The sequence below is a fragment of the Typha angustifolia genome, chromosome 10, assembly GCF_048772165.1.
Source record: "Typha angustifolia cultivar Huaian chromosome 10, ASM4877216v1, whole genome shotgun sequence".
NCBI lineage: Eukaryota > Viridiplantae > Streptophyta > Magnoliopsida > Poales > Typhaceae > Typha > Typha angustifolia.
Genome location: NC_133248.1, coordinates 8,141,633 through 8,163,589, shown reverse-complemented (window position 1 = coordinate 8,163,589; position 21,957 = coordinate 8,141,633). Strand labels below are relative to the sequence as shown.

The window sequence follows — 21,957 nt, the reverse complement described above, 5'->3', positions numbered from 1 at the left end:
TCATATTCTTTTTAAATATCTTAGTGGCAATATTTTTCCTTTCTCGCTTTCTTATTCGTGATCGTGAAGACCTCTCACTCACATTGATCCATGAATGGTCGAGTAGCTGTGATCTAGGAGCTAACTATTATTCTAACCCGCAAATACTTCTTAGTCCTCACCCATCACCCTACCCTCCTTCAATCATATCATCGGGCATGCTCATTTTAACATTTATAGGAATCGATTGCCTTTGGTGGCATGGGATCCCTCCTCTACTCACCTACTAGAGCCCTTTTCAGCAACAAGCGAGGTATGTTCCGTTCCTCATTTATTGCCAAAGCATATATCCTTAAGGAGGTCATGCTCTCCATCTACTGCTGGGCAGGTCCCTTCATCGAGTTGAATTCCTTTCTCCTTGTCAACATCCTCAATCGAGTCAACCATACACCCTAGATTGTGATCACTAATATTAAAGATCTCTTAAATCTTGTTTGGTTTGAGGTTAAGCTCCGAACTTAATTAGTTAGACTTATTTTTTTAGTCTTAATTTTTAAAAAATAAACTTGATTAGATGTGAAAAAAATAAAAAGATGTTTAATTACTAGATCAGTTTAGGGGTTCCTGAACCAATTCAGAAAAAAAAATCCCTAGGCTCAAAGCAAACATTACTCTCTTACTTCCCTTTTGCTCAAATATTTTATATTTACTATGAAAGCTAACAAAGTTGTAAACTGGCTCGCGAACTCTATCCATTCTATGAGTTATGGTTGTGCTTGGGATGAGTCTTATAGTTTGGATAATTTTAGCATCTAATATTAGTGAGATTTTTCGTGCTCATAACAGTTAACCAATATAAATTTTTCCTTTTAAAGAAAACTAAGGATATAAATTAAGAGCGTGTATCAAAAATTAATTGAATATTTGCAACCTAAAGCAAAGAATTATTACGATATCAATTTATTCTATCTTTTTCAATAAAAGTCCGTTCTTACCCACGAATAACAATTTATTCTATCTTTTTCAATAAAAGTCCGTTCTTACCCACGAATAACGTATCACGGTTAATCTATCGTACAACCAAGACGGGACTAAAGTAATATTCCAAGTGCACGTAATGCTTTTATTCGTCGCTATAGTCGAAACACAGCGAGGATAAATGGATAACAATACCATTTAAACAGACCCCATTCTCTCTTATTCCGATCTTTATCGCCTTTCCCATTGTAGAGTGAAAGAGACGAACAGCGGGGCAATGGCGGCGGCACTGGTGGTGTCGTTTGGAGAGATGCTGATCGACTTCGTGCCGGACGTCCCCGGGGTTTCGCTGGCGGAATCGGTCGGGTTCATCAAGGCCCCCGGCGGAGCTCCGGCGAACGTCGCCGTGGCTATCTCCAAGCTCGGCGGCAAGGCTGCCTTCATCGGCAAGGTGAGGAAGAGAGATCGATTAAGTAGAATGCATCGGGAGAAACCTTTCTCTCCATTTCTAATCATCACATACACATGCACATGCACGTCAAATTGGAAGTGCTTTATATATGAAAACAATTATTATTTTCGTGCATCCTATTATCATTAGGAACATTCAATTCCCCACCTCTCGTCTCAGCAAAATAGTAGTTCGGAGAAAAATAGAAGTGAAACTTTACATGTAAAGGAAAATAAAATTTACTATGATATATATCTCAAAGAAAAAATGTTGTAAAGTTTTGTCGCAAATTTTCATATGTGATTGTAACTACCTTAAAAACATTAGAAATAGACTTCAATTGGATTAAACTTTATTAAGTTATTTATTTGACGTATTTTCTTGATCCGTACTGTCACTAAGTTTATACACCCTGGCAACTTATTGGCTCTTGCTAATTTTATCTCCACTCAATAGTTTATAACCACCACCATCAAAGTTTTTATTGGTTGGGCAGTTTTCTTGGTTAATATTAAATGATTTCCATGTAACACATCTATACTCTTTCTATTTGATTTCTGATTGTCATTGTTCTATAAAAAAAAAAGAGTATTTCATTTTTTTTCCTATTAGATTCAAATTAATACTCTTACTACAAAATTTAGAGTATTTCATTTTTTTCCTATTAGATTCAAATTAATACTCTTACTACAAAATTTAGAATATTTTATATTATCAGTTTGTTCATATACTATCGCCTTAATAAAATTTGGTTACAGGAAATTGTTTTCTCTAATTGCATGCATACCTTTGTAAAAGCTCTCATCATATTTGGTTTTTGTTAGAATACCTCTTAAGTTCTTTTTTTTTTCTATATGGGCATCCCTCAAATCTAACTAGCATTAAGATCTTATCAATTAATTATAATTAAGATAAAAAAATACTCTTATTCTAATTTATATACCTTCCTTTTACTGCTTCCAGTCAACGTAAACCATGCAAAATACCATGAGATAAAAGGATATCCATGCAATTAGAATTCTCGTGCATTCACGTAGAACTCAAATAATTAACACTTTTAATTTTGACGGGCTGCTGTTAGTTTGGCGACGACGAGTTCGGCCACATGCTCGTCGACATCCTCCGGCAGAACGGGGTGGACGACCAGGGCGTGCTCTTCGACCCCCACGCTCGCACGGCCCTGGCCTTCGTGACCCTGAAGAGCGGCGGCGAGCGGGAGTTCATGTTCTACCGCAACCCGAGCGCCGACATGCTCCTCACCGAGGCCGAGCTCAACCTCGCCCTCATCCGCCGCGCCGCCATCTTCCACTACGGCTCCATCAACCTCATCTCCGAGCCCTCCCTGTCGGCGCACCTGGCCGCCATGCGCGCTGCCAAGGAGGCCGGCGTCCTCTGCTCCTATGATCCCAACTTGCGGCTCCCGTTGTGGCCGTCAGAGGAGGCGGCGCGCGACGGGATTCTGAGCATATGGGAGGAGGCTGACTTCATCAAGGTATATAGCTTAACACTAGCTAGTCATCGAAAACACTCTCCCAACTCGATCCATGCTCGTGATCTAATCGTCTTTTTATAGAGCAGCTCACTACTACTCTCACGCACTCTTTAATTAGTATTTTGCACCTTCTACGTGTTTCTCCTGTAACTCTAACTCTCTGTATATCATCACACTTTTTATGCATCTCCCCCACATTCACTGTTGGCTCTCAATATGCCAACCATAGAGACAGACCTCACTGTTCGTCGTATGAAAATATCAATGTTTATCATGTATAGACAACTTCTATCCTAATTGGTACGGCCTAAATTTACTTTTGTTTGTCAAAAATTATTAAAATTTAAAAGTTTATCTTGCAGCCGAATCATAGAAAGGAAAAAAAGAAAAAAAGAATTTGTAATGAGAGCTGCAACCATTTCTGATCTTGCTACTGTAACTTCTGCAATAACTGTAGGTAAGCAATGATGAAGTTGCTTTCCTAACCCAAGAAGATCCACAAAGCGAGGAGAACGTGTTGTCGTTGTGGTTTGAGGGTCTCAAGCTGCTTATTGTTACTGATGGCGAGAAGGGATGCAGATACTTCACCAAGGTTTATTTCTCCTCAACCTAATCCTGTTAATATTGGTCCTTAATAACTGTTTGAAACATGTGGCATTAATGTATTTAGTTCATTGATCACATCGATCAGAAAGCTACTAGCTAGTGTCATTTAATTCGATCCAACAATTAGTAATACATATCAAGGAAATGACAAGTAGTAGTGTTGAATATGCTGCTAAATAGGAGAAATAATCATAACTTTTATTTGTCTCTAGTTTAGGTGATAATATTGACAGTTCGAATAATAGTGTATCATTACGTGGTAAATTTTAGAGATGAACTTCAATCTCTTTGTTAATAATACTTTAATTAGCTATTCGTCGATAACTATTTGTAACTAAAAACCTTTAATTCTTGTAGTGTCCTTAAATGACGTAGCCAACGCCACATAGTTGGGACTAGCAGCTGCTGAAATAATGGAGCCTCTCGAGGAACCATGATATGCCCTAATGCCCATCTACTAATTAAAATGATTTCCACCTTAAACTCCTACTCTAGCTCCTCCCAACAAGAGAAGTGATGATAAATTTTACACCAAAAGAGACCTGGTTAAGATGCTCAATAAATTAACACCCTCACAGATGCAAAATCCTCCCTTATCCATTGTGAATGCTATTTTCCTAACCCATGCATTAATCAAACGAGTTCTGGTTTTAATCTGACTACGTTTTCTTGCTTTCAAATATATAGGACTTCAAAGGCAGCATACCAGGGTTTGCAGTGAACACAATTGATACAACCGGAGCTGGTGATGCTTTTGTTGGTGCTCTTCTGGTTTCCATGGCCAAGGACATCTCCCTTTTCAAGGTTAATGTGTATCATATCACAAGAATAGACAATAAAAAATAGAGATTAAATGAGGCTTGGACTTCATATTTTCATAATAGCAGACTATCGTGTCATGCCAGATAATCAATTGACACAAATATTTAAACTGTCAGATGACAAACTAACAGAATTTATTTAATTTTTTGACAATAGGTAACTATTTCTCTTCTTTTGCTTACCCAGAATGAGGAGAAGCTGAGGGAGGTACTCACATTTGCAAATGCCTGCGGAGCAATCTGCACGACCCAGAAAGGAGCAATTCCAGCCCTCCCGACCATGGCCGCCGCCTTGAATCTCATTAACACTGGGGGAAGTAGATCATTTATATTCCATCTTTGGAGGAAAATCTTGCATGTTTTTCATACTTGGTTTCATCTTTGAAGAAGAAAACTTATCTCCATCAGTTCAATAAAGCAAGATGCATTGTAACAGCCAGAGCAAATCCATCTTGCTCTTGTATTATAACAGTTTATGCTAGTTGATTTAAGAACTAGCAAAGAAAACTTCAGATGCAGCGTAAAGCAAGGGCATTATAAAAAACATATTTATTTGAATTTTTTAGTTGCCATAGAACACTGCTTGCTAAACAGCAGTATCCGTTTACAAGAAGGATAACGAACTGGAATTGTGAAAATTTGATAAAAATTTAACTGATCATTGCTTCAATTAGCAGGAAGTCGCTTGCTTACTAAGCGACTTCTGTTCATATGAATGGCAATAATGTTAGTACAGTAAAGTTACATCATCAAAATAATGTTAAAAAAAATGGATATCAGAGCAAAGAAAAATGATCGTGTTACATGTTATTTGAAGCTGGTTAGAAGGATCACAAACTCATGGTTCTTGACACCAGATATGCTTCTCCATCAAGTTCACCTTCAGATCTGTTAGTGTTTGCCTGCATTCAGAGTTCTTTGTTAGAAGAACAATGTACGATATCTGCAACTGCATCGAATCAATTTACTACCTTGTAGAAGTATGAATTAATTCTGCTTGAGAATTTGGGTAAATCAGGCATTAATTTGTCTGTCATTTATTTGTCCATCTAGATCTCTGGTTAGATGGATGAAGATCGTGAAGTTTGTTGAGTCAACACGTAACAAAGACCAGGAATTTTATCAGGTTATGCAATCTAAAAATTCAGCCTTCATCTTAGTAATCATAAATATCTTGGTTATGATCTATTGTGTTTGACTGCCACCGATCAGATTCTCACAAAAATATGATTGCGGCAATCATAACAACCCTACTTCAATCAGCAGCTATGTTTTTCCACTTACACACAGGAACAAAAAATTTCAAAATCCTTTCAAAATTATAAGCCTAAAGTAGTAATGTTTCATACCAGTAAATCCTTCCCTTCATTTTCTGAAATGTAGCGGTCAAATGCTCCATACCCACGAAGAATTTTAGCTCCACATCCTAGTCTGTCAATCGATCCAGTGGCTTCCTCATCCACCACAACTGCATCTATCTGCTCATTTCCTGTTTTTACATCAGGAATCTGCAAAAAGATACATCATGAAAAATAAGAATCATGATAGCAAGTAAGACCAGCAATATAAAAGAAGCAACACAAGGTTGCCTTGTGTTTCACAAGAATTCAGAAAATTTTAGGGCATCTTCTTTGTACTGTCTTATGATTGCTTTAAGGTGAAATGGAAACTGTGTATCAATTGTATATTTAGCATCCCCAGGACTGGCACCTTTCATCCTTTGATAGCATTACTTTCAGTACCAGATCCAAATTAAGCAAGCACCCACAAAGTACAAAGCCAGAAAGGACTTTCCGGACCAGTTTCCTTCCTCTTAGTACCTGGTATAAAACTATAAATTAAACAAATACCCACAGTAAATCTTCCTGTCCTGCTGGAAAGGTCAGAAAATGTAGCCCAATTGTCCCATGTACCAAATTTCCAAACCAAAGTCATCCAACAACTGTATCGTTCTATCTTCTAAGCTACTCTCAGCCTCTCAGATTATTAAATGGAAACTTCAACCTTATGATGGTGAGAAGGCCATGAGAATATTTTAAATACCATACAGGAGATGTATTTCACTTAGAACGATAAATAGTAATCACAAAATGAGACACAAGGGAGCACGCAAATACAACAATATTAACGTGGAAACACCCTTATTAAACAAGGGTAAAAAACTAAAGATTTGCTTTCTAAGATCAAACTAAGTATTATAATAATCAGCGGTTACAAAATAATTAGAAACCGCTCATTGTTATCCACAACCATTTCTTAAGTGATTTGTTTAACTCTCCCTCAATATGCCGCTTTCCATGCTTAGTTTCTAACCTTGGTAAGCCTTAAGCTTGTTAGCTTGTATCCATAACCCTTGAGACACCATCAAGAACAATCTTCAATTGAAAGGGACTCCAATAAGATATGGTATTAATGGCCACCCACTACCTAACTCCTCTCTTTCCTTCAAAGCTCTTCTAGCCGTCACAATAGTCTTAGGATTTCTAACCTTTTAGCCCAAGTCTTTCATATTTACACTCTAACAAGTAGGCTAGATTTCAACCCTAATCTGGTATTCTTTTCCTGGCATGTTCAAATAGGTTCAAACAAGCCCACATCAATAGCTGCTTTGAATATCTGTTGGAGCTCTCAGGTAAGTTTTGTTTGAAGTTGTTCGAATAAGCTACAAACAATCAAAGTTTATTTCAACTTTGCTTCTTCTCTTGAATATCTTCTATAGCTCTCAGCTAAGTTTTGTTTGAAGTTGTTTGAACAAGCTTCAAACGATGGAAGTTTGTTCAAACAAATTTCGATTGAACTTCAATCTTTGCTGCACCAACTCTATTTTATGTTCCAAACTCTATACAACATTGTGTTACAGTTCATACAATAAAAATTAGAGAAATTATATTATGACTTACTTTGTTTGGTTATGAATTTTGCCAACTACAAAACCTACAAGGCAAGACATTATCTGTAAAAGAAATTCATTAAACAAACATGAAGGACAGATATCAGAGTAAACACCTTCTCATACTTAGTTAATCTTTCTAGAAATTTAGATCAGTTTTAGCATCGATTGTAGTTCATCATGCACAAGTGGCTATCTTCTTAGAAAGCTGATAGGTATTGTAGTTCATGTACAAGCTGACTTATTCTTAGAAAGTTCATAATGATACGAAAACAGACAATCTTCTTAGAAAGCTGATAGGTATTGTAGTTCATGTATGAACTGATATCTTCTTAGAAAGCTGATAATGATATGAAAGCAGAGGAAATATAATTATCATAAATCAAGTCTGAGGCACTTGTGCTAACTACTCTATGGTTTAGGGTAGCGAGTCAACTCGCGTTACCTCATACATGGCCTCCATAAGAATATTTTCCAAAACAGTTCTTAAACCTCGCGCGCCAGTGCTTTTTGCAACTGCTTTCTTTGCAACCATTCTAAGTGCAGACTTGGTAAAATGAAGCTTAACCTGGAAATTATTATCATCTGAGGTAAGATAAAAAGCAGCTTATATCGCCCAAAGAAAAAATGAATATGGAACTGTAAAGAATAGAAACACTCACTTTGTTCATACTAAACATTTTCTTGTATTGTTTGCAAAGAGCATTCCTTGTCTCTGTTAAGACCTGAAGTTATACAATGTCACTATGTTAGCTCTAGAGATCATCGACAGACAACTAGGAATTCAATATATTAACGAGCGGCTGGATGAGAAATTATCATAGGCTGATATTTTAATAAGCCATCTATCAACTCTATATTAATAAGCCCTGGATTATTTAACATACTATGTGATAGAGATATGTTCCATGTTCTAATGAAAAGGTTCAGGGCCCTGGATTATTTAACATACTATGTGATAGAGATATGTTCCACACAAGATTAGAAGATTTAAACCCAACTACCCATAGTAGGGAGCACTCTGATGAACCTGAACTAGGTAAGAACTATGCATAGTTAAGTATGCTATGAGAATCCTCTAAGATTTTCTCAATTTGATAGGGTCCCTTTAGGAAAGTGAGTTGCAGTTCAAATCTTCCATCCAAGACAACCCCCTTGAAGAGTAAACCATTTGTAACATTTTATAATCTATCGGGAAATCTGTAGAAACTGAGAGTGACAGCTGAATCCATAGGTAAAGAATGCAGGGTACTCAACAGTTGTGCATAGGGGCTCTTTTGATACTAAGAGCAGGGGATTGTTGATGAGCAATCATGCTCTTCCAACATGTCTAAGCTACACTTTAATACTGTTATACACAGTAGAAGATTGAAAAAAACATATATCAATAAATGAGTCAGAATAGACATTAAAAAAAAAAACAATGTGTCAACAAAAAAATTCTTTGTGAAGACTGAAGCAACCTGAACAAGCTGATCTTCGTTCAATGCTGAAAGTGTGACTAAAATTGGAAAGCGTCCAACGAATTCTGGAATGAGACCAAATGATATGAGATCGTCACTTTCAACCTGCGAAAAAATTATGGACCTTCCATGTCATGAGTACACAGAAATTCAGTTGAATCTTCACTCATAACAAATGAAACTAAACATAATGATGAATTTATAAGAATTTTTTTTTCTCTCTCTAATTGTTCAGCTTCTTGATGCTTACTGATTCCAATAAGGATGAAGTCACTAGGGCATTGGTTAACCCACCAGTTCTCATGTTTGCCCGCACTGGTGCTCCAAATCCTATAGAAGAATCCTGCCGCCTGTTTCATATCAAAAATCAAGCTTCCCTGATTGTCCATGGTAAGCAACAAATTTTTGAAAATTGTAATATCTTAAAACTGTGTTACCTTTCAGAAATTGTCTTTTCTAAATCAATAAATGCCCCGCTGCATATAAAAAGAATATTTTTCGTATCTATCTGCATCAGCACAAGATTTAGTTAAAGAATGTACTGCCAGAGCAAGTTGAAAGTACTGTATAGCATGGATGGCCATGCCGGTAGAGGCACGGCACTTGGCACGGGGTGTGCTAGTGGCACACCCCCGTGCCGAATCGTGTTGAGTTGTGCCGATCGACACGGCCACATGCCGATCGTGTGCCAATGTAGAGATAATTTTTTAAAAAAATTTCTAATTTCTATTAATATTTATCAAATTAACTTTATTAATTTTCTTAATAAATATGATATGACATGTCGAATCCATTTTTTAACTTCTTTTATTTCCATCAATTAACTTTTGGCATTTATCATTCTTTAATTTCTATAATCATTATTTAACAAATATGGAATGATAACTCATTTGTTATTTTTGGAATAACAACTCATTTGGAATGACAACTTATGTCTAATTTTTATTTGTCATTCTCTAATTTAAATTGAATCATGTATTATCATGTTTTGTCATCTAATCTTTTTTTATTTCCATCCATTAAATATTTCTAAAACTCTCATGTTAAACACAATTGTGTTTAATACTTCTCTCTCTCAACTCCTCCAATCATAGCCCTTCTTATTCTATCTTTCTCTCTTTTTATTTTCTTAATAACTTTCTACACCAGTGATCTTATTTGATGGTGGCACGACCATCGTTACCAAAAATATCTCTAAATATCCTAAATTTTTTAAAAAAAATATTATAAATGCGTGCCACTGGCACAGGAGGGGGGGGGGGGCATGTACTACTAGCACGGCCATCGTTGCTGTATAGTATGATTCTTAATTCTCAATAGCCCATTCAAATGGAAGTTATAGAACATCCATAGTCGTATAGAAAGCATGAACTCAGATAATCACTTGGAAAACATTTCATTTAGATTTAGTTATACAAATGGAGGGTTATGTAGATGGAAGTGAAACAAAGTTTGACTCATTGCTTAGTCTACTCGATGGCTTCAAGGGAACTGCATAAACTAGTTCTTGCACAGTAACAATTTTTCATGATGAATTAAAAACTCAGTAGCACATGACAGAAGAACCAGGGTTTGCTCAGAGTGATTAAGTGATCAAATAATGAAATGAACATCGTAGGAAAGTATCTCCTAGAAAAAAAAAAAATAGGATGTCTTCAACATCTTTCAGAAGTGCTTAATGACTCGATTGCATTGTTGAATGTTAGCTGCTTAGAGATAACAAAGTCTTCAACATTACAGAGAATGGTTCACAAGAGAAAATCAGAAAAAGATTCTTGAGTTTGAACTTTGAACCCCCATTTTAGGTAGACAGATCTGTTGTAAACAAAAGCACAAATTGGTTCTTTCTTACATACTTATAAAGCATATTATTCATCAGTAACTGCGAGAAATAGACAGTGCAAGGGCTAGCAAGAAAGATGAACTATCTTTAGGTGCTAACAGAGAACATCAGCAAGTAATAATTGTCCAGGAAGAGTACGAATTGAAGTTAGAGAAGATATTCTAGCTCCATAAGTAAGATGTGGATGGTCTATACTCTATACACCTCACAATGCTTAATTTAAAAATAAAGGTGTTAAACAATGTCGATAACACTAACAAAATTCAAGTCAATTTCTATTTATCAGTTCAAACATAGTATACTATCAATCTGCGACTGCATCTGACACATGGTAGGACGGTCCTCCAGTACCCAAGAGAAGGATTAACTCAGTACTGAAGATAAATGTTACCAGGAACTTAAACATAAAGAAGTAACTATGACACAGAACCAATATTTAGAAGGCTAGAGGAAATATTATGCTGCAGAAAACATAAATCTGATTTATGAATTTCATTGCACTAGAAGGTCAAGGTTGGAGATGGAAAGGTAATCATGGAGTATTCATATAATATCAAGCAAATGTATACCATCAATCTACCTTTGCAAATGATAGCACAGTGTTCCAATACACAAGAGAAGGATTAACCCAAAACTGAAGATAAATGTTGCCATGGAACCTAAACATAAAGAAGTAACTATGACAAAAATAAATCGGGATCGGGATCTACAACAACAACAACAAAAATATGTATCAGTGTTGTTTCAGCGGCCAGTATTGGATTTAGGTATCAGACTATAAAAATATAAATTGCTCGGACATTAAGTCTAAGAATTAAACAAACTCACTCACTCTACCTCTCTCCCACTAACACTCTCTCTCACCCATGTCTGCTCTCTAACACTCAGTCAGAGAGGGGTCTAGAAAAGAAAATCTCTCACTCTCTTAGTCACCTCTCTCCCTCTCTCCCTCTCTCTCTTGCTAAACAAAGAGGAAGAGAGAAAAGGGAGAGGGGAAAGGGGAGGGAGAGAGAGGTCAGGGGAGGTCGCCAGAAAGATAGAGAGGACAAATGGAAAAAAAACCAAAAAAATGAAAAGAGAGAAAAAGGACTTATCCAAGGTCGTCGGAGAGTAGTGTCACCGAATCCATCATAGGAGATCACAAAACTTCTATCTTGAAGGATCGGCGTTGGACGACTTTGTCGGGGTTTTTCGAGAGATGAGGTGAGTCTCATATTATGTTGTTTTGACTGATTCGGCTAAAACTGCTCCAATCTACACTAAGTATCGATTGATTCGACCAATACCCCACTGAATAGACTGGTTTCGAAGTGGGATCAGGATCGGTCAAAACTGTGAACCTTGGATAGCAAAGTGTTCCAGTACTCGAGACAAGGATTAACTCAAAACTGAAAAGTATTGCTAGGAACCTAAACATAAAGAAGTAACTATTACAAAAAGAACAAATTTTTAGAGGGGTAAAAGCAAAATATGCGTAATATATGAAAATAGCACTAGAAAGTCGAGATTGAACTGAAAAGCTAAGAAGGGTTCATTTTAAGAAAGAAACTGCTGGTGATAATAGTAACTAAAGTATCTTTAAAACTCACAATTTTTACCGCTATAGGAAAAATAAAGAACCTGTATATTGTCACTGCGTGCATGCTTACGAGCTCCCTTCTCAGGAAAATTTACTATCTGCATAAGAAAAGTTCAACAAATTTCAGAGAACAGGATAATTTCTAAAGCACTACAAAGTCAGCTTATAAATTTATTCAATTAAAAAGAAATCTTATTTCTCTTTTCTATGTTAGAAAATGGAATTGGGAAGGAGCTAAAAGGGGAACCTGACAGTCATAACAGAAAACAAAGAAACAACTAGCTATCATTAGAAATTAACTTCTTTTCTGGAGATTTTAGACAGATTTCAAGCCTCAGATGTCTTATGTCCTCCAATAATATCCAGAGAAGGATAGATTAAACAATAGTAGAGGAAAGACAGAAACTGTAGCCTCAAAAGAGTAATCATGCATGAACACCTCTATGTCACACATGATAATGCATTAGTTTGTCCAGCCAAATCAACAAATAAGAACAATAGCTGAAGTTCCACTTGAAACTTTCAGTACGTGAAAGTACCAATAAGTCTCTATTCTTCACATCAAAATTTTTAATGAAATGGGAATCTGTCTTCCGAAAAAACTATACATATCTACAAGATTGTCCATATTGGTCGTCTAGATTGGATCGGACTTTTTAATTACGTAAAATTCTAGAAGAAAATCAAATAAAAGAAAAAAAAACTATAGTACCATGAAGAAGAAGAAAAAAAGAGAGTGGAAAAAATAAAATAAAAAACTGAGAGATAAATAAAGAAATAAAAAGAGAGAGAGAAGAGAGTTCAAAATGGGCCAGGATCGGGATCGGGATTAGGATTAGGATCGGGTTCGGCCGATCCGGTGAACCATGCTTCACACCCAAAGTATCTTTCTTTCTTGATCACAATCAATTGATCAAGTTAACATTCATATGGAAGTATATGTGAAAAGTAACTCTCACTATTCTCATATTATAGATGCTAAATTGGCATGCAAAAGTAGCTTCAATTCAATATACTGGAAAATTCTAGCTTCATAAGATAACTTTAAATTTAGTAGAAAAAGATTTATGATGCATTAAGTAATCTAAAAGAAAGATGAAATGGTCATGGATCTAACCATACTGCTCCTGCTGGAAATATTTTATTCCAGTTTACGATGGCTAAAGATACATGTACATAGAAAGATGTGAGCTAGATTTACACCTAGGTTGAAATTCATCTACAATGGTCGTAAATTCACAATAATACAATATAAAACTTCCTTTACAGTTTGAACTAGAAGGGTTAAGTGGTCAATAGACCATGTTGGTTATAATGTTTTTGAATCCCTATTGCCATTCTGTAAAATAGCCTAAAAAGAAATGTTCTGCAGATGATAGTATGATTATTTATATCTTATTACATAAGGACGCATCTCAAGAACTACAATATTTTGCATATTACCCTTTAAATCTTGTAAATTCCAACAGATAATTCAGATTTCAAAATTAGTACCTCTGAAATTCAATTACTAATTAGGCTTAAAAAAGTTTTGCTAACACCCTATTTGTGTTTACAGATACTATGCATGTCCTTGTGCTTCTGTGTAGTTCAGTTTACTGATGACCTGACTAATTAATATGAACCTCAGTTGCTAAACCCTGGCATGAAACATCTTGAATATATTAACCACATCATGAAATAGATGACTTACAGTTCCTTCTAGCATTTTTAATAATGCTTGTTGAACACCTTCACCAGATACATCTCTACTAATATTTACACTCTCCGCCTGCAAGGATCATTGTTACAAAACAATTTCCAACTTATGAAACTGTGTAGAAGAAAAATACATAAGTTCAACAACCTTCTTAGTTATTTTATCAACTTCATCAATATACACCATCCCCTGCTGAGCTGCTTGAACATTGAAATCAGCAACCTGACCACAGTAACAATATAAGTAAAAGTAAAAATAGATTTAAACATTGCCAATATTAGGACAGCAGACTGTAATGGATTAGAACATATTAAGATAATTATCAAAACTCCTTTTGCTAAAAAAATGAGTTGTTTGACTTATTTCCCGGACATCAAAGCAGAAGCTAAACCTCATGCTTTGCATTAGACAAGGTGAGAAGAAAGTCACACAGAATCATGAGATTTCCAATCTGACAACTGTCATTATTTGTTCAGAATATTGCGTTCTGCAAAAATATGGTACTTGAAATCCAAGAAGATTGTATTTTTACAAACTCTCATTTTAAAATTCTCCTGATTTCTCCTTTTCATCCATCATTAACAGTGTTAATTAGATTTCCATGAAATAAATTCCAACACTCAAAAAAGCAGTAAAGGTTCTCTTCAAAAAAATAAGTTAACATGGAACACTCATGCAGCAGCAGCATAACGCATCAGCCGATTATGAAGCCTGACATCCACAATATGCAGATTATGATGGAAGTTTTGACCAGAAAATTTGACTATAAAGAAGAATAATTGACCAGAAGACTTGAAAGCCAACATTTAGATAGTCATAAGATGTGAAAAGGTGAACATACCATAAGCAATTTGTGTAATATGGATTCAACGTCTTCTCCAACATAACCAGCCTGCACAGTATTTCTGCACTTTCAATTCTTTGTTAAAGAAAGGCCAAGCACTCTTGAGTCTTGACAAGCCCAGGAGTTCACATCAAATTAAACTTTGATTGGATAGCATAAATTTTGAAGCTATAAATTTTAGTAAACCATCAAAAGAAACCTACCACTATAACTACAGCCCAAAGGTAAGTGGAAGAAAATGAAAGTGTGCACTATATGTTTCATACTATTAAAGGAAATATGAAGGATTGAATAAAAACAAATGAACAAACACTTAATCATCTATCTCTTCAAAGTTCTCATAAGAAAACAAGTACAAGAGCACCTCGTGGATGATGATTTAATCCATTAAAACTTTTGAATATGAATTTGATGAATCTTTAAAAATGAACATGATGATTATGAGAAAATTCCTACTAGCATCTAGTTAAGTTCTTTTAGGGCCCTATTCACTTGTGAAATAAGATTAATTCTAGAAAAAATATTTTAATTTTCAATACCAGAAGAAGAGAGCTAATATCGGTATAAGTTATTCTAATATTTAGTTAAATACTAATATAAAAAGTAATAAACATTTAATTTGATATAAAGCTGATATTAAATTATTAAAGAATAGTGAATTTGTATTGAGTATTGGTGATGTTTTATATCAAATGACAAAAATATCCTTGACCGGTAACATATATCTATCTAAAATTATAATATATTTTTTACAACTATAGACTTAAAATGCTCCATATACTCGCACTACATTGTATTTAATCAGAACTTCCCCGCATTCCCAACTTTCTCACATTGCCAACAAAAATAAATAATTTTAAAAGTTTTCAGCACCAGCGTAAAAATTCGCACTTACTCTCACGAATATCTTCGCACTAGGACTATTTTCCTATATTTATGAGTATCTATAATAACAATAATTTTTACACCACAAAAATAAAAATATAGGGAAATTTGCATGAAACACTCTGTTTTTTAACGAAATTATAGTTTACACCCTATATTTTAACTATTTATAAATTGAGCTATATGATTTAACAAAGATATGAAAAAAAAAACACTATGGGTTAAATTTGAACTAACACCGTGAAAATATTTCGTTAAGTAGAAATATTTTATTTCTAAAACGACTAAAATACTCTTATTTCTAAAATGATTAGAATGCCCTTAATATGACTTTGTTGAGGATATTTTTGTAATTTTTTAGTATAGTTAACTTAACTCAAAGGTTTGGTTAAGTTTAACTAGCACATCTAACAACAAAATACTTTCTACACATATTTATTAAATTATAGGACTTGATTTATAAATAGTGAAAATATAGTGTTTTAACAATAATTTTGTTAAAAGATATAGTGTTATATGCAAATTTCCCTAAAATTTACAAGCACGTATCAGCTTATGTCCTTCTAGTGCTGACATGGTCGTGTACTTCATTGTAATGTGGAGTTATGTAATTGTTGTGCAGAGTTTGCAAACATATAGCTAAGTAGTACGTGGCAGTGCGAATTTATGCAGTTATGTGCGGACTTATGTCCTTGTACTACGTTGCAGTACGGATATATACTTTACTTTGTGACATAACTATCTTTTGAGAGAAGAAAGAGAGGAGAGAGACAATCTCAACTGTAACTAAAGTGATATGTAATTCAATAATGTCAAATCTAGGGGCAAAATAGTAATTGTAATTAAAAATTATTTTTAAAAGTTGTATAGAATAAGATGAGAAAATGATGAATTAGTAAGCAAGTTATTATTTAGTTGCTATACCAGAATAATGAGGCTTATTCTATAAGAAAGCTATTTCTATTCCACAAGTGAACAAGGGCTTACTATTTGTGTAAGAGTTCTAGTTATATAAATATAATGTCCAATGTTACATATTTTTTTAAAAACACAAACATTTATGCTGTGAAGTGGGCATGTTTTTCTCGTGTAGTGAAGCATTTTTTGTCGTTTTACACGAAATAATGTCCATAGTGTGTAATATAAGAATTAGAGATCTCTAGCAGTTCTCAGATAATATGACATCCAAAGAAAATGTTGTATAAATGCTTTGTAACAACGCAAAAAATTGCATGAGATTAGTTCATCTTAAAAATCACAAAAGTCAGATGAATATATTCACTTTCAATAGAACTAAATTTTATAATAAAAATGTATTGCTAAGTTGCAAATAGATCCTTAGAAGAATAGTCTCAAAAACATTAAACTTAAGAAAAAAAGTAACAACAGGAAAAAATCAGTAAAATGAGAAAAAACAATGCAATATATAAGAAGACACTAAAAAAGGATTCCATAAGTAATTGGAAGAAAATTCAGAACCTCAATATAGCAGAGAGAGAGAAAAAAAAAAGGCAATCCAAGAACTTGCCTGTGTTAGTGCCGTTGCATCAGCGACAACAAAGGGCACGTTCACAAAGCGAGCTAATGTTTTTGCAAGCAATGTTTTCCCTGTCCTTCCAGAGGATATTACAGGACATATTTTAGGTTACACCAATGAAGTAGTCCACAAGATTCCAGGCATTGAACACTAGATTTGATAATTTAGTTACATTTAGCAACATATCATAGTTAATACCATTTAAAATAAACCATACCCGAGCCAGTTGGGCCCATCAAAAGCACATTGCTTTTCTCTAGCTCTACATCATCATGGTCATCATTAGCAGCCTCACCATTCCCTGGATCAGCTCCAGTTCTACATAATAAATCAGCACATTCAGATCATAATATGGCAACTTATGTCAAGGCAGATAAATCTATGTATTTTATTTTATGCATGCTTGAAAAGTTAAAATTTCACAAATTATGGGAAAGTATAGATTACAGGTAACAAGTACTTGAATAATCAAATTGAGGAAACATTAGTTGCAGAAAGCAAGACTAACCCTCTCTGTAAGCATGCATGATAAATTCGTTTGTAATGGTTGTGAACAGCTACGGAAAGCACCTGCAATTTTTGTTATGAAGGATAATTAAGGTAAAATTTTAGAACTTTCATGGGCATTAAAAGCATGAATAATGCTTGCCTAAAGAGTATATCATGATTGATCTAAACATTAATATTTTGACAAAAGTTATAAAAAAAAAAGTCTAATTAGACTAATTGATCAATATATGCCTAATCTGCAGAAAACAAAGATGGACTGAGATTTGGTAAAAGAATATAGAAAGAACCTCATGCTCTCGGCCGCCTTCTTTTTGGTCTAGTATCTTAGCCAAGTATATAAGGAATAATTATATGCAAGGAAGAGGAAAAGGTTATCAGAAGATTATATTAGGTTCTATAAGGATCTTTCTATTTTGATTGAAAATATTTGTGATCCTCTATGATATTGCTAAGAACACTCCATGTGAAGTTAATTCATGTTATGACACTGCCAAGATCACAAAAATAATCATAATAAACTCCATAAAATCAGATCAGAGATTTGAATGGCAACCAAATTGCTATTATCATTACCTCAAAGTATTTCCATATATCAAGCTTGAGATCAACTTAATGATGTTTGATCAATCAACTTAATGATGTTTGATCAATCAACTTAATGATGTTTGATCAATCAACTTTAATGATGTTTGATTCTAAGCATAGTAGGAATCTTATGCACCAACAAGATATTATATAGTCTGGCAGCATAAGCTTGCATTTGCATACATGCAAAATAAGGTATCAATATCTCTAGAAACATGAGAAGGCACAAATGAATTGCATCTCTGGATGATGATAAGGAATGAGTTCAGCATGCATTAAAGGCAAGCCACGATAAATGAAAACCCAGGACTGCAGGTGGTATAGAAATCATAATGGTTTTATATCTGACAAAATCTTTATAGTTATACTGACACCAAAGGTCAGTGATATCTAAAACTTCCAGAGAGAGAACCACAGAATTGTAGCTACAAGAAAGACAATAAAAAAGAGGTAGATAAAGAGGGAGATAGTAAAAAAAGCATGCGTCAGTAATTAGTAAAAGCAAGATGTTAGCATAGAAATAAAACAATTTTAAAACCTATCATGCAGAACCTACAATAATGATAAAAAGAAAAGAAAAGAAAATTATACCGAAGGCAAGAATATAAAGAGTCCATTTCACAAGATCAGTGAACAGAACGCAAATTCCGTTTCAAGATCCTCCTGAATCACTAAATCTTCACGTAACGTTCTAACCCAAAATAAGCTAGCAACAAACTTGTAAGAATTCCGTAAAATAACAAAAACAAGAAAAGAATCAATTTTGATCGATTTAATCTTTAGATCGGGATAAAAATTCTACCTTTTTAGCACCCTCCTGCCCGATCACAAACTTATCGAGCCTCTCACAAATCTCCTTGGGCGTCGGCAGATCCTTCCCCAGATTTGCTCCGCCCAACCACTCCTTCCTACACCCGCCCCCATCCCCCGATACCCCTCCTCCTTCCTTTCCCTTACCTCTCCCCTTCCCCTTCACTACATTCTCATCCGGCGGGTTCGGCGGTGGCGTTAGTTGGCTCGGCATCGGCGGCCAACTCTCCGGCGTATTCCCCGACAACCGCATTGCCTCCCAGAACGATGCCCTAATCCGCTTCCTAATCTCCTCATCCACTCGAATTCCGCTTTTCTCGGATCTCGCCGCCTTTGCCCGCCCGATCTCGACAAAGCTCCCCTGGAGCGGGACGAGCCGGTGGGGCCGGAAGTAGAAGGCCGCGCGGCACGTGGGACAGAGGTTGACGGCGCGGTAACCGGATTCTCCGGCGCCTGCGCCGGAGAAGAGGAGATCCATGTGATTGGAACAGCGGGGGCAATTTGCCTCCGCACGGATCCGGCGGGGTCGCGGTTCATCGGAGGCGCCGCCGCCGTCTCCTTGCTTCCGGTGGAGATCTCTCCGGATTACACCAGATGCCGATGCAGCGGCGGCGGCACGAGTCGCCGTTTCTCTAAGTCTTCTCCATTGGATAATTCCATACATCTTTGGAGAAAGTGAGAAGGAGGTGAGGCTTTGGCTTTTATAAGCGGGAGGAAGGAGAGAGGGAGATCTGATTTGAGTCGATCACAGCCGTCCAAAGTGTTTAATTTCGTGGGGATCGTGGCCGTTGAGAGAGTGAGAGGTAGGACCAAACGGTCTAGTGGATGGATTGGGGCCAAGAACTCGTAACGGTCAAGCTGGGGGAGACGAAAGGAGTTGGTTTGCTCCCTCTCCGGCTGAGGTGGGTATTTTTGTTCGTCCTGTAAGTGCAACTGTACAAGTAGACGTATCGGAGAAGCCCGTCCACCTCGGGAATAACTATTTAAGCCTCAATTCACTTCTGAAATACGAATACTCTTATTGTTGAGTCTCCTTATTATGGTCTAATATTTAAACAATAATTTAACTTCTTCTCATATACTAATTTATTATTCTTTATTATTTTATTTCATACAATTTTTAAAATTAATTTAATCTAAAATTATTATTTTGCCCATAGATTAGAAAACACATAATTATCACTACTATTTTACATCTAGAGGTGGCAAATATTAATCTAACCCGATACCCCGACACGATAACCTAATTGTAATTGAATTTGAATTTAATTTTATTGGGTTCAGTTTGTAAATGAGTCAATCCGTCTAACCTGATTAATCATCAGGTCATCTTCGGGTTTATACTAGTAACCCATTTTGACATGTTTGACCATTTAAGTATACGAGTCCAGTCTGATCGCGCCAACCCGTTAATATTTATAAACTAAATTTCTAATCTAACATACCTTATCTTACACTCTCACCTCACTATCTCACCAACTACCTCTTTTCCAAATCACAATCCTTCGCTCTACACCTTGTCCTCTCCCATAGGCCACAATTGACAATTGCCTTTCCCTTCACTACCTCTCAGTCTTCTATCTCATAGTTCATCGAGAGCAATCTCCTCTCCAGCAACATATTTGCCCTCCCCTCCTCCCTCAGTTACCTTTCACTCTCCTCCAAATGACTTCCAGGCTGCATCAACCAAGTCTTTTCCTACCTATCCACCTCATCATCCTTGACCTCAGCATGAGTCACCTCTTCGACCACTTGCCGCTTGCCACAGCCCACTTGCTGTCCTCATTGAAAGACTAGGGTTTCAAGGGTAAGAGAGGCAGAGGAGATGGAGAGATGATTGATGGATATATTGGCAAATCCAAAGATTTAGGGGACACTAGAGTAGCAACCTTCTCTCTGACAACATCTTCACCCTCATCTCCTTCGCTACCTCTCACTCTTCTCCAACCATCTCTCTAGCCACACACTAATCGAGCCCTTCCTAACCTTTCTTGTCTCATCTTCCTTGATCTCAGTAGAACCTCGACAGATTTGGAGATCTCAGGGACATATAAAAGCTTCTCCTCACGTTCACTATCAGTCACCACGTGAGCTAGAGTTGGGACTCCTCACCATAGAGGTCAGCTCTCAAAGCCTCACCGCATGAGAGCAGAGTTAGAGACTTTGTCGCTATGGAGGTCCGCTCCTAGAGCCTCACCATTGTCGATACCTCGATCTCCGCCACTGCTTCACCAACTCTATTAATGACTCTACCATCAAAAGCTAAACCGATTGTGTGTTTTTATTAAATATTAGGGAAATTTGTATAACATAATTATAATTTACACCCTATATTTTCACTATTTGCAAATTGGGCCATCTAATTTAGCAAATATATACAAAAAATACTCTGAGTTAGATTTAAATTAACACCATCAAAATATTCTATTAAGTAGAGAAATTTTATTTTTTAAATAACTAAAGTGCCCTTATTTTTAAAATAACTAAAATGGTCTTAGTATGATTTGGTTAAGGGTATCTTCATAATTTTATTAGTTTAGTTAACTTAACTCAAAATTTTGGTTAAGTTTAACTAACTTATCTAACAGTGGAGTATTCTTTAAATTCGATAAATCATAGGGCTCGATTTGTAAATAGTAAAATTATAGGATGTAAACTATAATTTTATTAAAAGATAGTGTATTGCATGCAAATTTCCCTAAATATTATTGTAATACTATAATTTTGTAAGATTTGTGTAGTCGTGTTATATTCTTTTTGTTAGTTTGGCTAGAAAATTTTGTATATATTCTAAATCTTGTTGTATTAAGTTTTTATAGTAATTTGTAAATAGATGAATCGTGTTAGTGTAAATGGGTGAATCATGTCATGTAAATGGTTAACCGTGTCTTGTGTGTTGTTTAAATGTGTTACTAACCCTCTCCACCGCATGAAAGATTGTATAAAGAATACAACCCATTTAGTAAATTGGTCAAATAGATCATA

At 35.7% G+C, this 21,957-nt stretch overlaps 2 protein-coding genes across 2 annotated transcripts; one reads left to right on the top strand and one right to left on the bottom strand.

Moving 5' to 3' along the window:
* The first annotated feature begins 1,170 nt into the window (after positions 1 to 1,170).
* LOC140768793 (fructokinase-2-like) lies at positions 1,171 to 4,852 on the top strand. Its single transcript, XM_073109204.1, has 5 exons — positions 1,171 to 1,408; positions 2,490 to 2,900; positions 3,358 to 3,492; positions 4,194 to 4,310; positions 4,515 to 4,852. The coding sequence occupies exons 1-5, from the start codon at positions 1,235 to 1,237 to the stop codon at positions 4,710 to 4,712; spliced, it is 1,035 nt and encodes a 344-aa protein (XP_072965305.1). The 5' UTR covers positions 1,171 to 1,234; the 3' UTR covers positions 4,713 to 4,852.
* A 73-nt stretch (positions 4,853 to 4,925) lies between these two features.
* LOC140768792 (CLP protease regulatory subunit CLPX3, mitochondrial-like) lies at positions 4,926 to 19,654 on the bottom strand. The gene is made up of 15 exons (XM_073109203.1): positions 18,965 to 19,654; positions 17,576 to 17,637; positions 17,285 to 17,385; positions 17,059 to 17,138; positions 14,643 to 14,693; positions 13,949 to 14,023; positions 13,796 to 13,873; positions 12,144 to 12,200; positions 9,118 to 9,188; positions 8,931 to 9,030; positions 8,681 to 8,785; positions 7,880 to 7,942; positions 7,663 to 7,785; positions 5,677 to 5,835; positions 4,926 to 5,229 (listed from the first exon to the last, which is right to left on the bottom strand). Exons 1-15 carry the CDS (start codon positions 19,634 to 19,636, stop codon positions 5,158 to 5,160), a joined length of 1,869 nt encoding a protein of 622 aa, XP_072965304.1. The 5' UTR covers positions 19,637 to 19,654; the 3' UTR covers positions 4,926 to 5,157.
* Between the last annotated feature and the right edge of the window lie 2,303 nt (positions 19,655 to 21,957).

What these genes read in the sequence shown, in the direction of transcription:
- LOC140768793 (XM_073109204.1), top strand. Translation starts at nt 1,235, where the DNA reads ATGGCGGCGGCACTGGTGGTGTCGTTTGGAGAGATGCTGATCGACTTC. An exon ending in GATGCAGATACTTCACCAAG is followed by an intron (nt 3,493 to 4,193) that starts GTTTATTTCTCC and finishes TCAAATATATAG; the next exon opens with GACTTCAAAGGCAGCATACC. An exon ending in AGGACATCTCCCTTTTCAAG is followed by an intron (nt 4,311 to 4,514) that starts GTTAATGTGTAT and finishes TTGCTTACCCAG; the next exon opens with AATGAGGAGAAGCTGAGGGA.
- LOC140768792 (XM_073109203.1), bottom strand. Translation starts at nt 19,636, where the DNA reads ATGTATGGAATTATCCAATGGAGAAGACTTAGAGAAACGGCGACTCGT. An exon ending in GATGGGCCCAACTGGCTCGG is followed by an intron (nt 17,139 to 17,284) that starts GTATGGTTTATT and finishes CTGGAAGGACAG; the next exon opens with GGAAAACATTGCTTGCAAAA. An exon ending in TTGATAAAATAACTAAGAAG is followed by an intron (nt 13,874 to 13,948) that starts GTTGTTGAACTT and finishes TGATCCTTGCAG; the next exon opens with GCGGAGAGTGTAAATATTAG.